This window comes from Leptosomus discolor, chromosome 17 (genome assembly GCF_034619465.1).
Source record: "Leptosomus discolor isolate bLepDis1 chromosome 17, bLepDis1.hap2, whole genome shotgun sequence".
NCBI lineage: Eukaryota > Metazoa > Chordata > Aves > Leptosomiformes > Leptosomidae > Leptosomus > Leptosomus discolor.
In genome coordinates, this window is record NC_141407.1 from 13,049,276 (window position 1) to 13,066,224 (window position 16,949).

At 47.3% G+C, this 16,949-nt stretch overlaps 1 protein-coding gene across 1 annotated transcript in view; it reads left to right on the top strand.

The window, feature by feature from the left end:
• Window positions 1–14,226: 14,226 nt before the first annotated feature.
• GNAS (GNAS complex locus) overlaps window positions 14,227–16,949 on the top strand; it is a 157,780-nt gene continuing 155,057 nt past the window's right edge. Inside the window, exon 1 of the mRNA XM_086474948.1 lies at window positions 14,227–14,485. Coding sequence (XP_086331074.1) covers window positions 14,227–14,485 — 259 coding nt within the window. The remainder of the gene's footprint in view (window positions 14,486–16,949) is intronic.

Sequence of the window (16,949 nt, forward strand, 5' to 3'; positions counted from 1 at the left end):
AATAAACTTTAATGAATAAAACCTGTATTTTAAATTAATCAATAGCACACGGAAATGCCTGAGATACTAATTTTGCTTCTTCAGATACACAACTGACAAAATTCCAGTTTAAAATAAAACAAGAGCTGGCATGTTTTGTAACACAACAAATTTTTATTGCTAGTTTTTCTTTCAAGGTGTGGGTCTGTAAAGAGTTTGGATTATTAATGAACCAGAGAAGCATATATTTCAGCTACTTCTTCAGTGCAGTAAGTATTGCCAAGCTAATAATGCAGTTACAGGGTGCTGCTTTCAGTGATTGGTATGTTGTGCCAAAAAAAGCAACACTCATAATTTAGGTCATATGTTCATGTTGTCCAATTGTTTCATGTACAAAGCTGTACTATTATTTGCAAAGTTTACTACACTAGTATTTTCTTTAAGTGTAAAGAATAACCAAGGATATGTTGTATAGATTGTTCTTCAAAACAAGTTTCCAAAAGTAATAAGCACAGGAAAACAAGTTCATATCAGATAATTAAAAACTAAGCTATTAGAATGTAAAGTAAGTTTGTGAAATTTATTGTAATAGAACAATGGAAAAAGTTGTCCTCCTTTTCCAGGAAAGCTTTCCATGCTAAGTCACGCTCACACGCAAGAACTGTATGAATGCTAAAGTTTCAGCAGGATAAATGAAGTTATATATGATATACTAAAATTTTAACCATCTACATTTTTATGAGTAAGGCTGTTTCAAGGACAAAAATTTTTTTATGAAAAAAAAAATATTCAACTGCTGATGAAGGTAAAGTGCAACAAGTGTCCCTGTGCCAACAGTATGACATTTTATAGCAACTCTTCCTTTCCAAGCATCATTGTTGTCTCCCTCCCTCCCTCTCTCTCTCTTTTTCTCTGAAGTCATTAGCTACAAGAAAATTCTTCTGAAAAAAATAACATCTTCCAAGGTTCTGACAAATTTATTTGCCAGACAGCACTGGAGAGCTTCTGAGGCTGCCCTGAATCTGGTTCATATCCTTCCAGATCTGCCCAGTTCTTTTGTCCGGACCACGCCTTCTCTTTCCACACAGCGCGACACTGCTGGGATATTTCTTAAGTGAATGCAGATCCTAAAAATCATATTTCTAATTTTTTTTCTTTTTTTAAATTTTTGCTTCTCATATCTAGTAACATGGTTCAATTTCAATCCTGCTTCATCTACGTTGAACTTTGTGCGATCACTTTAGGAATAGGTTTTGCCCTCTCTTCCCATCGCCTTGCTGCGTTATTCTAGCTATGCATAAATGGTCTTACTTGCTATCAAGGCAATTGGCAAAACTTCTGAAAAATCAACCCAGAAGCTAAATTATTTTCCATGATTGTCATGTCACTTCTGTGGTTGGTGTACCAAACTGTAAGGCTTCCACAGAATGTGGGCTAGCAGCAATTGTTTACATTGCTTAGAAAGCGAGGGAGCAACCTTAGAGTGAGCTGTTCCTGTTTTCTTCCCCTTTAGTTTTCTCAAATGGAAAGCACTAACTGTGTTAATCGATTGCTTTGCGGGTACTTTTAATGTATACATTTCTGATCATTAAACCAAATGCTGGGATTTGTTTTCTGTCCAATAATTCTCATTTTCTCTGAAATGGGAACTATTGATCCCTTCTGTCTCACTTTAATCCAGACTGTTTATTGCTGAACAAGTATTCTGAAATCTGGCTGTTGGATCATTCTTTCTAAATTAGAGTTTCTTTGCTCGGTTTCTTTCCAGATACAAGTAACTAGTCAGAACAGAAGTGTTCTTCATATTGGGAAAAAAATATAAATATGATTTTTCTTTTTGTCTTTGATGTTCAAAAGTCTAATTCTTGGTGAATGTGGACAGTCTGTATACAACATATCCTTAAACTCTTAACAGGCCAAGTGAAGAGCCTTTAAAGAAAATCCTAAACAGCAACCCAAGCATCACAGAGGCCACATACAGCTGTCTGGATTATCCACCAGAAAGTTTATTCCAAAGAAAGGCGTTGATGCATGGGCACAAGTGTTTGGAGTGAAGCAGAAAACAGCTGTCTATGGACATGATTATGTCACAAAATTAACTTAAATGCTTTTGACACATAGCTACAGTATTAAATGTTCCAAATTTCGACCTATTCATCCCATATCACTGTGGCCCCTTCAGCAGAGCAGAAGCTGTTTGTATCAGCTGAGTTCCAGGTGTGAACTCTGAGCTCACACACATCAGTGTTGCATAAAGACTCCCAGCTCCGAGCAAACTAGCTTGAGACTGGGAATGGCAGAGACACATCAGCAGAGGACTTCACTTGAGTTTATATCCTTGGTAATACTCAGGGCAGGATTAACTAGCACGGCAGAACACAGTTAGGTTGATATAGTAACACTCGTGCTGTTGCCTCACTCAACAAATCCTCTTTCTGCCATACTAATTATTTACTAAAGCCATTTACTACTTAAACTGTGAAAGCTGAAACATGTCTGTGAATTTTCCTTTTAATCTTTGGCAAATGATTTTGTAGTAGATAATCCAACAGAAAGTATATGGTGGGTCTGTGATTTTTGTTGCCAAATTTATCTGTGAATGAACTTTGCAGCTCTGAAAACACAGAGCTCTTTATAATAGTTTGCCAAAAAGCAATTACAAGCTATTTTGAGGCTGGTACTTGTGTGCAGCCTCCTTTTACATTATTGTTAGCTTTAAAGGAAATTAATCATAGGGTAAACCAGAGCTCCCATCCCAGAAACTAGCCAGAATGTTGTAACATGTTTGTACTAGTCAGCAAATGGATGCGTGTGTTCAGCTGAAATAATGCAGGTGGCCGGCCGGACTGTACCCTGAGTCACATCGATTCCCAGGGCTTCCTCCAGCCCTGGGCAGCTGCATGCTGCTCCCACAGTGGAACAGGAATTAGTTCAGAGATTGTGCCTTAATTACACAGTCTGTCCAAAGGGAGTTTGTCTCTGCAGAGTATCAGTCCTGCAGAGGAACTTGTCTTTCTAAAGTCCTTAGAGTGAGTCAATTAAGGAAGGACACTCTGCGGGCTACCTACACTCGTCTGTTCAGGTATTCGATTTCCAAGTTATTTCTACTCTCAGTGGAATTTAATTCAGTCCTATAAACCCCCCTGTGACATGTGAAGGCCGAAAGACAGTTAACATTGCATTCTGCACCTAAAATCTTGTTGGAAAGACCATAGATACCTACTCTGGCACTGGCTGTAGAAAGAATTATTTCATAACAGGAGCACAAGTAAACGTCATCAGCAAAAATGAATAAAGCTCATCAAAACTTCCTTTGCTGTCCAGCGACAAATACCAGTTAAGTTACAACTGACATCATCGCATGGAAAAGCACATTTTTAAATCAAACAGAAACCAAAGTCTCTTCTACCATATAAACAGAGGAATGACTACAGCGTAAGGCAATGTCACAATCCAAAATACAAATGCATGTATAGAGCAGTTCCTAGAAACAAGTAGAAGCTAATGTACCATTCTGCCTTGCTTTCCTCTATGCTGTCTGCCTTGCCCTCCAGTGGGGCTGGTGTAGCCGTGGTTGACCCTGGGTACAAAACTTGGCTGTGCCATCGCAGCGGCAGGGTTTCAGATTCAGTCTCTAGTCAAGGCAGCATAACCTGCACTTTTAAATACCATCATAAATTTCATTCTATCCAAAAGCCAAAGCAAGCTAACTCGTGAGAGATACACACACTGTGGAAGGTAAAGGCATTTTAAAAACAACTCAGCATTTGTATGAAACAGCCTGAGATACATCACTGGGACCAGAGTGCTATTTGAAAAGCCATCACCCTGTAGCTGCACCAAGAGCATTGCTGCGCTCAGAAAGTCCCTGTGTGCAGCTTTCTGCATGGCAGGCTAGTGAGCAGCTCTTGATTTTAGAGCACACAGATCTTTAGTCATCATCCCTTATTTGGCAAGTATAAAACCTGTGGCTGCATAAAAGCACAGCATGCTTTTCAACAGAAAGCATATGACAGGGACAAGGCTCTGGCGCTTCCACCTTGGTATAACACAAAGGAAAGCTGCCCGTGCCTCCCCTCCAGCCAGACCTGCTGAGCTCTCCCAATGTAATAGCACAAATTACTTTGTTTAATCTGTGGAAACAGATTAAAGGTTCTTGAGTGGTTTAAAGGAAAATGCTGTGGTCGATTTTTACAGCTATAGAGAAGTGGGAAATAGGGGACCGTAAGGAGAGTGCAAACCCTGTGAACTTGGAGGTCACATAAGTTCACAGCAATGTGTCATTTTTGTGTATCCTGGGTATGTTCTAGCGTCACTGAGATGTGGCAGTACAATTTTGAACAAACTTCTTAAGAAATAGATGAAAATCTGCTCTTAAAAACACCCTTGGGATTTTTTTTTTTCTGGCAAAGGCTAACTCTGGAGAAAATGAAATGTTTCAAAAATCTTATTTTCATGTTTTCTAACTAGCTGTACGCAAGATGGTTGAATTCATAATGTAGATATAGATTTGGCAAAAAAAAAAAAAAAAATCTCCTTAGTGTAGAACACTGAAATTCTGGCTTGCAGCTCTGAAAGCAAGAATCCTTTGGCAGTACTTGCTTTCACATCCAGAAAATTGTAGATTTTTGTCTTTTTCCTCTTGTAGCCTCTGTACCCACTGCTGATAGTGTAATTCAGTACAGCCTTTGGTGTCTTTTTTGCCAGATGAAACAGTTTCTTAACATGGAAAGACTTCACTGTCTTCATTGTTCCTTTATCTTGTATTTTTTCCAGTAGTAATAACAGCAAGGGGAATCATGAATGCTTTGAACTTTCAGGGGGGCTTTGTAAATGAGAGGCTTGAAGGTTTTTTTCTTGACACTATTGTTCTCTCCTTCACTTGGGGCCTTTCCATTTGGTTCAGTGGATACTGCAGGTCTTCAGCTCAGCACAGAAGGACCCACCTGAGTGAAGGATAGCTGTCTGTCCCAACAAAGGGAGCTGTCTGTCCCAACAAGGGGTAGCTGTCTGTCCCAACAAACACAAGTCTTTTGCGTGGGCATTCCAATGAGGTGTGGTTCAGCTCTATCCAGGCAAAGAGGTAACCAGCTCTTACTCTATGGAAACCATTGCTAAAAAATACAGCAGTTAGCGAGATAACAGCAAAATACATCTTGTGAGGAGGATGAGAAGGAACATTGTATTTTTCCGACTTTTTGGGTTTGGATTTGGGTTTTTTTGCTGTTGCATGAGAAGAGGAAAGGTGGTGAACTGCTGATCACTCCCCTTCTATGCCTGCAACCTGAGCACAGCAGGATTAGCTGGGACAGAAGAACATGCAGACACCTGGATTGATTAGACATCAAATGTGAGAAATCAAGTAGTGAAGTAGCAGCCAAAACAGTGAAAAAGAAACGAAGTGGGTTTGTTCTTTTTTTAACTTTTAATGAGGCTGGTGTTAACACACTGGGGCCTCATTAGCAACTTAAAGATGGCTTTAAAGCTGGCCATCTCAAAGGCAGTAACTCTGCCTTTGTTCTTGGTGGACGCTTTTGGGGATGTGTTACTGCAGGACCAGACACCTGCAAGTCCGTTGCAGTGGTGACATCTAGAGGACTTGAGCTCTGCGTCAGCCACAGCTTCACCCTGTTGGAAGGATGGGCTTTCCAACCTTGGGCCATTTTCTGCTGCCAGCTAAACTCATTTCAGAGTGATGAGCAGAGGAAAACATTAAAAAACACTCCGTGTGCACACGTAACCGCCCCCTGAGAAAACACTGGGCTTTCCTCATCCTGCAGCCCTCACTGTAGTTTCACATTTCATTAACTACTAATGGTGTAAACTGTAGTGCTGCAAGTGAAGAATAGAAGAGCAAAATCCATTACTTCATGTCTGTGATCGACTCACTTATGAGAAGCCCTGTGTCTGGGGAAATGCTCTGACGCTGTTCCCAGAGCCAGGGTCAAGTGACGGTGGGAGACGCAGAGCAGATGCAGCTGCTGTGCTCTGGGGAGCATTTCCACTGCTCCTCTCCCGATCACCGGCGGCATCTTGCCCTGGAAGCAGTGCACAAATATTCACAGTTATGACTACACCTGCAGCTACGGTGAATTGATGCCTCTGCTTTCTGCAGTCCTAACAAGAGGCAAGAGGCAGGTGTTCAGGCAGTGTGAGTGTATAAAGAGGAGGTGTAAGTGGGAGCTTAAACTCCTCTGCAGGGCTGCTGCTTCCCATTCCTTTGAGACATGGCGCTGCAGTGCCTTCCTGAGAGCCCTGGGTTCGCTCAGCCTCCTTGGTGCTGGCAGCTCCAACTCTTTACCTTGGCTCTCGCGTGTCTTGGCACAGAGCGGTTCAGTGCCAGAGCTGCCAGGGTGCTCTGGGGCTTGCCGGTGGTGGAGATACCAGCCTTCCCCACCTTCCCTGTCCTGCACGGCTGGCAATGCTTTCATGTTCAGTGCTTTTTTTTTTTTACCAAGAAAGAAGATACCTTGTTTCCCTGCCACCTTCTCCTTTAAAGCTGCATGAGAACAACGAAGTCTAGCAGGCAGAGTCAGCCTGGCCCAGTGCTTCCATGGGAAATATTAAACTGCAGTGCTCAGAGAAATGATGAAATCTTTACTGGTAGAATTTAACAACTTACTTACACTGGAGCCAACAAGGAGAGATTTATAAAGCTGTAAAATAAGCTAATTCTATTTTAAATTATTTCGAAACCTGAACAGCACAAACTATCTTTAAAATCAAAGGACAGATTTAATTTTTAAAAATGAGGTTATATTCTGTAAGGCCAAAACTAAATGCTGTTGACCCATGCATTTAACAAATGTTTGTGGGGAATAGCAGGGAGAAGGATTTCTGGAATTGTTTCTGCTCAAAAAGGAAATCGATGGTAGTGTCCATCTCTTTCACGTCTGCCCCTCCAGTCCATACTATCCTGAAAGTTCTCTTCCATATAACTTCCTCCCATGCTGACAATACTTCCATGCTACTTGTTTGCTCTTTCTCTCACTCACAAAGAGCTCCAGTCACATCAGTGCCCAAATCAGCTGGGCACCATGTTTGCAGAGCATTTCCCAGAAAACCCCTTGGGCTGCACAGTCAGACTTGGGACTTGACACGCTTTGGGCATTAGTCACTTGAGAAAAAGAGGCCTGTAATTGCTTCATCACTAAGCCTGACGGAGAAGCGGGTAGCACTGTTACCCACTTCAGTTAAGTCTTGTGTTAATTCTGTGAATAAGAGCACTGACACATGAGTACAGTATTTGCAGGACAGAGCTTTTAGCAAAAGCAGGATGCTGGCTAAACTCCAGGACATCCAGTTGTTCTTTGCTTGTTACACTGAACACACAGTTATATTATCAAAATTGTACATCTGAGTAAGACTTTACTAGTTCAAGCAAAATGCTTTGCTCAGTTCTTACTTGTTTTTTTCCCAAAAGCTTGTGCGATCTTTTCAGACACTGATTCAGAAATGAGTGTTCGTGTCTTACTGGTTTAATTAGTCACATGGACTGAACAACATGCTTGCAGTGAAACACACGGCTTCTTCAAGCTGGCTTGAGCCTTCTCCTTCAGAAAGGCGACTCATGCTGTTTCAGGGTACGAGGAGAGCCACAGCATTGGAAGGATGATCGGTGGGAATTGCATGTTTCATAGGGAACAAGGTACATCGCCAACTGTATAGGAGGCCCTGAGCGTTTAAACTTACTTGACCCTGCCCACTGGACAGTACTGTCTATGAATCACTTATCACTCCTGGATGCAAGCCAGTGTTATCGCAGGATTGCTCTCCCAGTTATTTGTTTCTGCCCGTGAGCGCTATTATCTCAGTGTATGAAACCAACCAGGTTTGTTTTTTCCTACCTTGGTTGATAAGAGCCAACAGATGTCAGTGCAGCCTGAATAACAAGAGGCTGAGCTGCTGCTCAGGGCTCTGCTTCTGCAGAAATATCCCTCGGTGGGAGTTTCACCATCAGACGACTGCAGCGTGCCTGGGAGAGGGGGGGGAATGGCACCGAGAACAGTATTGGTGTGTTAGGGGAGGCTGGAGAGGCTCTCACAGCTAAAAATACCCTCCCAAGTATTTTTAAAACCACATTCGAGGGTCCTTATAAACACACAGACTTTTGTTGACAGAACAAGACTGCTCATTTATGCTGTGTATTATCCTTGAAAACCTGCTCTGTTTATGCAGGGAGTCCCATGACAACCCCAGCTTGCTAAAGGTGCCACAATGATCTCAACAACAAAAGTGTCACTTTGTCTGCTGGAGAGGGATGGAGGGGAAGGGGGAAGTATCTTCAGGCTGTAGGAAAAGCAGTTAAGAAATGGAAATAAGCTGCTTTATCAAAATATAGCTTTGCTGTTTCCACAAGTACAATCCCAGTGGCTTTCTAGCCTAACTCGGGGTACCTCTTATGCAGCAGGTTAATTCTAGATATGTGTATAAAGCCCAGTATAACCAGTGGAAACGGGCAGGTCATCTGGCTAAGTGATTTCTGAATGGAAGAAATTTGGCAACTCCTTTTCCATCTAAAGCCATAAATATTTTTTCAGGTGACAGCTCTAGGACCCAGAAAGCCACTATAAGGAACCTCACACATGGCCTTCAGTGGGTAAAAAGAGAAAAAAGGGAAAATATTTTTATATTTTTGAAGGAAAACTGGTGCATGATGCTGAAACCAACATAGTTAAGGGAAACCAACCATAAAGATAGTCAAGGGGAAAGGTAGCAAGTCTTATTGTATTCAACAGAGTGAAAAGTTTGTGTTTTGGAGTTTGGATGGTGACACTGGCTGGTTCTGTGCCCAGTGAAGCCTACCTCTTGGGGAGCAGTTAGTCTCCCCAGAGCACAGGCTATCATTACATCTGTATGAATGCCTTCAGAAGTGTGGCAGGAGGAATGGACCCAGAAGCAAATAGTCATGCTTTAATTTGTACCCTCAATGCCAGTTTGAACCCATAATGCAGTACCCTCAGGTATGGATATCCAAGCCCCACTGCCACATCTGAATGCCCTCCTTGCCACAGCCAGGCCTCTATCCCTCACTGTGTGGTCAGCACAGAGAGAACACAAATGCTGGATGAGGCGATGAAAGATCTCATGGGCCTCGCACTGGGATAACTAACATCTGCATAAAAAGAATCAGGATATTAATGGACGTTTATCTACTCAGCTACACCACTACACACAGTGAAGTGCACGGCTTTGCTCATTGAGTCCAGGACTTCACCCTGTGGCTTATAGGAACCACAGATGGACTGGAGGGGTATCAGTCAGAACTGATGTTTAGACCAGGATGTCGTCCCCTCCCACAGCTGTATCTATCTACATGCTCTGGTCTCCCCACATGAAGAATTTGCCCTCTTTATACGTGGGATGGACCTGAATATCTTCCTAGACGAAGGTGGCTTTTTCAGCCTACATCCTAACGAGCTCAGCGTGGGAAGCTGAAAGCCTGCTGTGCAGTAACAGTAATACTGTACTTGTTGACCACATCTTCAGAACGCTTTCCCTTGACTAGAAGCACTAATACCTTTTGTCATTTTAGATATGAAATACAATTCAAATGTAGCTAATGCTACCCATCGTGCCTTATCTGTGTATCATGATGTTTATTTTACAGATGAACTGGCTTTTAAGTTAAGAGATGTGACAAGGCCACTGATGGTGGCTTTGTGGTTATAGGTATCAGGAAATCTTGGCTTTTACACTTCCAGAAAGAAGACAAAAGTTAACTGTTTAGATCAATACTTAAACAAGGATCTAGGAATCCAAGCTTGAAATTAGGCACTTAGTCACCCTTTTAAATCTAGTCTTCAATGTAGGAAACAGAAGAATGACAGCGAAGTAAGAATTGACCTGAAGCAAAGGACCCATAGCAGAGACCAGATAGAACCTGCTTCAGCGAAAATTAATGGAAAACACTCACAGTCTATAGTAGGTGTTCAATCATATAGACACTGAGTAAACTCCACAAATGTAGATTCCTCTCCTTATGCCCTAAAAGCCTTGTTTTGCAACTGGGTGGCACGATCTATTTTTCAGGGGTGCTCAGCACCCTTTGTTGCTCCAGCCACACTGTGAACAGCAATCACGGGTCCCGTTTGAAAAGCTAACTCCTTTATTTGAGACGCCTTTCACAGAGGTGCCAGGCTACAGCCACCTACACTGGAAAAGTTGAGTGCAAATCAGCGCACTGGAGAGAGGACTGCCTGTGGGAGGGCAGCGCCAGAAGCTCATGAGCAGGTCTGACACATCGGTGTTTTGCAACAAGAAGCGAACATTGAATGTATAGATCGCTTACAGTAATAGGGGTGGGAGTTTGAGTTCAATCAATAATTTTCCCTCCCAAGGTACAAATAAATGCAAATTTTACTCATTTACATGTCTCTTGCTGACATATTTCCTGGTGTTGATCCAAGGTTTTTTGCTTATGTGTCATGTCTCTTCTTCTGATGCTGCAGTCTCACAGTTATTGCCTCTCTGCCTGTCTTCCTTGGTATTTTTTGCATTCCCAGATGGCCCACTCTGCTTTTTAACCTCTCCACTTTTTTTTCCCCCTGTTGCAGATGGTAGAAACAACAGAATAAAAATACAGAGAGATCTGCAGCCCAGTGCTCCAGGAAGGACAACTCTCTGTTCCCTTCCCTCCCTGACGGGGGTCGGGAAGAGGCTTGGCTGCCAGAGGGGTGGGAGTGGTAGAGGAGACGGCTGGAGGAATAGCAAACTGTACAGCCATGACACTGCTGCAGACTCAGCGCCTCAGCAAGCCTTACGTCCCTGATGTGAAGAACTCCTCCGGGGCTAGCAGAGCCGTGCCTTGTCCCGGCGGGCAGCTGGGCTCTACAAGCTCTCAGTTCAGTGCACAGGGACTTGTGACGTTCGTTGCTCAAGGAGTATGAGGGAAGCTCAACACGCTGCCCTGAGCTGTGCAGTTTGCCGTGCACAGGTGGGGCGGGGTAGATACGTAGCCCTGTGTCTGTGGGCATGACCAGTGCCCTTCAGAAGCATCCTTTCACTGCATTTTGTGAAACCCACCCAGTCTGTGCTTTTTAAGCCTTAATCTGTCCCACCGCATAAATGCTCCAAGTACAATGCGGATGAACAATATTCACGAATGGAAAAAAATGGCTTCATCTTGGAGGTAATTTCCTCTGCTATCTTTGAAACTGTGTGTGATTTCAAAAAGCTGTCAAGCTGTGTCATGCACTCTTTATCCAGGTGAAATACGTGACCTTATCCTTGCTGTCACTTTTTGCCACCAACTAAAACTGGTGTAGAGTGGGAAGCTGACGAACCATGCCTCTGACATATTTAACAGCTGGGATTTGAGGAACTGCATCTATACTGTAACTATAGGTATAGCTGGGACTATACTAGGATGTGAAATTTCTTATTTCCTGAAACAAGTAATTCACAAGGTTTATGAGTTATTCTAGGGGTTTAGAATAAGAGGATGAGGGAAAGCCTGTCTTCCACCCTGAAATCCTACTTCATTTTCAGATTTCTACCTCAGATCACATATGGGAGAGGATGGCCATTACAATGAAATAGGCTTGATGTGCTTTGCAGAACTTGTCATCTGCCCTGGAAAGGTTTTTCAAAGTAACAAAACCAAGACAGACTGAGCTGAAACTTGTCTTGCCGTGAACTGCACCAACAGGAAAACTCTGCTTGTCTGCCTGCAGAGCCAAGGGAACAAATTCATAGGCTGAATGCTGCTTTCTAGTTTCTTATTTTGCCTTTTGGGTTTGTTTGGATTTGTTTTCTTCACAGCCCTCAAGAGTTCCCTTTCCTTTTGCAGGTGGCACATCGACAGAACCCCACAACCTGGCGTGCTTCAGAGAACTGTCCTGTCCGTAAGTATGAGCTTCCTCTTGTTCCAGTGCCTCTCCAAAAAGCACAGGAAGAAAAAGAAAACTGCTATTAATAAATGTCTAGGCTGACCTTTACATTTTCTTGGTATATTACATTCTCAGGGGTGTGTTCATCAGAAGAACGAACTCTCAGTCCCAGAGGAAAAGGCATTACAGCAGTGGACACAGGGAGTGAGTCATGTGGGCATCTCGAGCCTGATGTGAGATGGATTAATTCCTGCAACAGACAGCAACTGCTGCTGAAGCTTGGGCTCACAGTGATGTGTAAAGTGAACTTGTCTGCTGTGTAATGATTTAATTTGTACACTTACTAATTGCTGTAACAGCCAGGCAGCAGGGTGTTGATGAGGTCCCTTGAGTGGTACACAGGCAACACGATAAATGGGAAGAAGGAGATGTTCTCTCCCTTTGCTCAGGTGATGTCTTTCTCCAGGAAGAGACCCACAGACGTTCCACAGGATAACTTGCAGGAGCGAAGAGGTAAGAACCTGGCCATCAGTTACCAGACCTGACTGAAAGTGAGTCGAATAGAAGCAAACTTGTTGAAATAACTAACATCCTTCCTACGAGGAACACGCACACACAGTGCCTCCTTACAGACTAGATGCAAGTCTTTCCAGGCATGTTCCCACTGTGAAGCCTTTGGTCATGTCTCTGCCTGAGCCCAAACTCACGGACCATTTAAACACATTTCCTGAACTTTGTTCTTGCATCCCCACTTGCCATCACTGATTGTTCCTGGAACCACTCTGGGAACAGGATGACAGGGAGCCAGTGTGCAGAGAAGCCTGAGCTCCCTCCCGCAGGACAGGGTGCGGGGTGAGCCTCACTGTAACGCAGCCGCCTGCCAGGACCATGCTCTTTGCTGCTGCCTTCCAGCAGAGGCCGGACCTGGGGTGCTGCTCCTCCTCTGCTTCAGCACAAAGTCAAACGAGTTGATTTAAGGCTGGGTCCCAAGACCAGGAGTAGCAAAAGGTGGAAAAAAGAGAGCTGGTTAGCTCACTTGGTTAACAGTCACCTCCGTGGGCAGCTCTGTCGTTCCTGCAGGGCAGCTCCTACCTACACTCGAAGGTTTCATATGGGCTATGATCTGCTCAGCCTTTTGGGTGGAGTTAAAGAGGGAAAAGAGGGTCACTGCAGCCCTCTTGGCAGACCTATTCTTCTACTGACACAGACTTGCAGGAGATTTTGGAAGAGAAATTTCTATCAGGAAGACATCTAACTTGTGAGAAAGCACTGAAAGGAGAAACTAAGATTTCAGTCAGAACCACACAGGCTATTCGCAGAAGAGAGGCTACAGCACAGATAGCTGGTGGGAAAGCTCTAACTCCAGCGTGCAGGATGTGTGGCCAGGCCCCAGAGTATTAGTCATATGGTAAGTGAATGTTCAGAGCTGGCCAGAGATGAGTATAAAATACAGTATGACAAAGTTGGCAGCACTGTGCATGGAGCGTGCTGCCAGAGAGGGGGTATTACCAAAACCAGCATCATCACCCCGAGCCAGGTAAATTGATAGCAGCTGAGGAGGTGAAGTTTGTTGTAAGAAGGCAGATGTGGTGTCTCCAGAGGAGAGGGCGAGAGCAAGAGAGCAAGCTCCATCGTAAACTTCTCCACTGGATGATGGTGTTGGTAGAAAATGTCAAGAAGCCACTGATGTGTGGCAGGAAGTGAAGAAAAAGTGGGGCATGAAAATGGTGCGCGTCTGGGTGTCACGGCCTTATTTCCAGTGGGCTGAGGTGTTGTGGTGGAAGAGCTCAGCCGCAGTGTTCAAACTGAAGGTGAGCTCTCCTGCGGAACAGGGATCTTCCCGCCCGCCACAGCATCCTCACCCCATCCCAGAGACGGGCATGTCCCGACCCGGCCCCGTGGCTGGGGTGAAAGCCTCGCCGAGGCCGGGGTGAAACGTCAAACCGGCGACAGCCGCGGTGGTTTGGGGTGCTGGCAATGGGGAGAGCTGACCGACGGCTCTCCCGCGCCGTGTCCGCGGGGATGCGCCTCCCGGCCGGTGGCTCTCCCGCGGGGCAGGAGCGAGGAGGGAAGCCCGCAGAGCCGCCCCCGGCCCCGGGCACAGCGGGACCGCCGACACCTTCACCCCGCGGGGGCAGGGCGGGGGGTGCGGCGGCCCTCCCTCCCGCCCCGCCACCGCCGGGAGGCTGCGGCGGGGGCCGCTTTCCAGAGAATACGGTAAACATGTCCGCATCACGTGTGGCCGCCGGCCGCGGCGCGGGGGACCGGCCGAGGGGAGGGGCGGGACGGGACACCGCGCTCCGCAGCCCCGGCGGAGCGGGGCCACTTTAAGAGGCCGCCGGGCGCCGCCGCCTCGCCCTGCCCGGCCCGGCGGAGAGCATGCCCGCGGCGCGGTAGGGCGGGCAGCTCCGGCACCATGGGGCTGTGCTACAGCCTGCGCTCCCGCCTGGCCGCCGCGCACCCCTCCGCGCCCTACGGCGGCCGCGGCGGCGAGGCGGACATCCCCTCCTCCGCGGTGGCGGCGGGGGAGCACGGAGACCCGCAGGTGCGGCACCGGCTGCGGCAGGACCTGGTGGCCAAGGAGCGGGCGGACAAGAAGCGGAGCAAGAGCATCGACAAGACGCTGAAGGCGGAGAAGCGGGAGTACAAGCAGACGCACCGGCTGCTGCTGCTGGGTGAGCGAGGGCGGGAGCGGGGCGGCGCGGCGGCCCGGCAGGTGCGGAGCGGCCCGGAAGCCGCTGTCAGCGCCGGTGCCCGGCGCGCCCGGCGGCCCCGCGATCGCGGAGTGGGCGGCGGTGGCGGGTGGGCCGGGGCGGGGCCCCGCGCTCACGTGGGCGGCCGCGCCTTGGTGCCTCCGGGCTCCGCTGCCGCCGGGCGGGGGTCGGCTGCCCCCGGGGGGGCTCTCGGTGGGATCCCCCCCCCCCATCCCTCTGCCGCGGCGGGGGGCTCTCGGTGGGATTCCCCCCCCCCCCCCCCCATCCCTCTGCCGCGGCGGGGGGCTCTCGGTGGGATTCCCCCCCCCCCCCCCCCCCCCATCCCTCTGCCGCGGCGGGGGGCTCTCGGTGGGATTCCCCCCCCCCCCCCCCATCCCTCTGCCGCGGCGGGGGGCTCTCGGTGGGATTCCCCCCCCCCCCCCCATCCCTCTGCCGCGGCGGGGGCTCTCGGTGGGATTCCCCCCCCCCCCCCCCCATCCCTCTGCCGCGGCGGGGGGCTCTCGGTGGGATTCCCCCCCCCCCCCCCATCCCTCTGCCGCGGCGGGGGCTCTCGGTGGGATTCCCCCCCCCCCCCCCCCATCCCTCTGCCGCGGCGGGGGGCTCTCGGTGGGATTCCCCCCCCCCCCCCATCCCTCTGCCGCGGCGGGGGGCTGCGCTCGGGGACCGCTGCTGCGGGGGCTCGGGGCAAGGCGGGCTGCCGCGCCGGCTGTGAATGCGGCTGTCGCTGTGGTAGGAGGTTGTCGCCAGCCCGGGGGAAGCGACAGCCCTCTGCACCCCCGTTGAAGGTGCTGCTTGGTCTCAAGAGAGGTGCCGTGTCCGCATTCCCCCACCCCAGCTGGTCGTTGACGCTCACTGGGACCCCAGGAGAAGGGCAGTTCATTGAGCTGGTGCGGTTTTTCGGTAGGGAGAAAGCCTGAGTTTTTCTATGGGCGTTCATTTTTTGCTGTTGCCTTCTCCGCCTCCCAAAATACCCACTGGGGAAGCTGCAGCCGCTAAGGCTGAGGCTGGTTTGATTCCTCCCAGCCTTGCACTCCCCTGCCCCAGCACCTGCTGAGCGCATGGCAGCTCCTCTGCCCCGGGCTGCGCAGGGCTCCCAGGCAGGAGATGCTCTGGTGCTGGGCTCCCTTCCTGAGGGAAACCCTCTGGAAAGGCACTTTCTCTTTATCTGCTTGTGCTGTGTAATGGCAGAGTTTGTGTGGTCTGTGACCCCAGCGCCAACAGTCATAGAAAGTCATGGGTTGGCCTTCAGGTAAGTCAAAAGGGGGTTGGAGATGTTTCTACTCCCCCTTCTGCCAGCAGCGTGCTGGCAGAGCATAGAGTATTCTGCACAAGTAGATTGCTGAAGGCTTAACATCTTGGAGTAATAGACAATATTTTCAAATGTCTGCGAATAACTGAAGAGCCCCCTACCCCCTGAGGCATGTGGCATGCATGGTACTGCATGTGACAAGTGGCAAGATTTGGCCCTGATCTTTTCAGTATGTGTTTGTAGTAGGTAATAGAGGAGCTGAACTTTAAGCAGCTTTAGAAAACAATATTTGACATGGTTTTTTGCGTCTTAGTCGTAAAAGTTTTTATTCTAGAAATACAGCTTCTTTTGATGTGGCTATTGTGTGTAGCTATACTGATGTAAGTCTGTTCATAAAGTCGTACTTTCTTCATACGAGAAGGGGATTGAGCAACGCTTGTGTAAGGACTAAAGCTTGTGTGCTGTGACTGTATTGGTAAGAAATCCCACCTCTAAGCACCATGGCTTTCCTTTCAAGCACAGGCTATGCTGTAGATGTTTTACGGTTTGGGAGTTTTTTTAATAATGTATTTCAAGTTTGTTCTGTAGTGAACAAGTGTTTGAAGAAGGAGCTGTGAGAATTGTTTTTTCTTTGTAGGCTAAATAATTAGGGGAAAAAAACCCAATAAGACTAATTTTGATGTTAATCTGCAAGTCTTAAAGGCTATCTGATACGCATCTGTATTTGCAGTACGCAGTATTTCAGTTGCCTGTTTTTTAATACTGCTTCTAACGTGTTGTGCCACAGAACTGTTTTTTGCAGAAATGACATTAAACATTGAGTGGGTTAAACAACGTATCTTAGCAGTTGACAGTCATCTATGGCGAAGCCAACAGAGAGGGCATTCTGTGTCGAAGTACTGATTTATAAATCTGATGGATATGAGTCAGTGTTATGCTGGCAGTGGTTTATTATATTTCAGCCTGGACTTGAATAGCAGGAAGTCACTTTTTGGCCCTCTTGTAAATCTTGGGATGCCCAAGAGACCCATTTCCCTGCTTCTTGCCCAGGGACTGTCAGTTTTCCAGTTAGCTTCCTTCCCTTGCTGCTTCTCCCCTGCACCCCCCTCTCACTGTCGCTTTGTGAATTTTCTATTTCTAAACTGGATTGAGAAGTTTAGGGTATATTTGGTTATA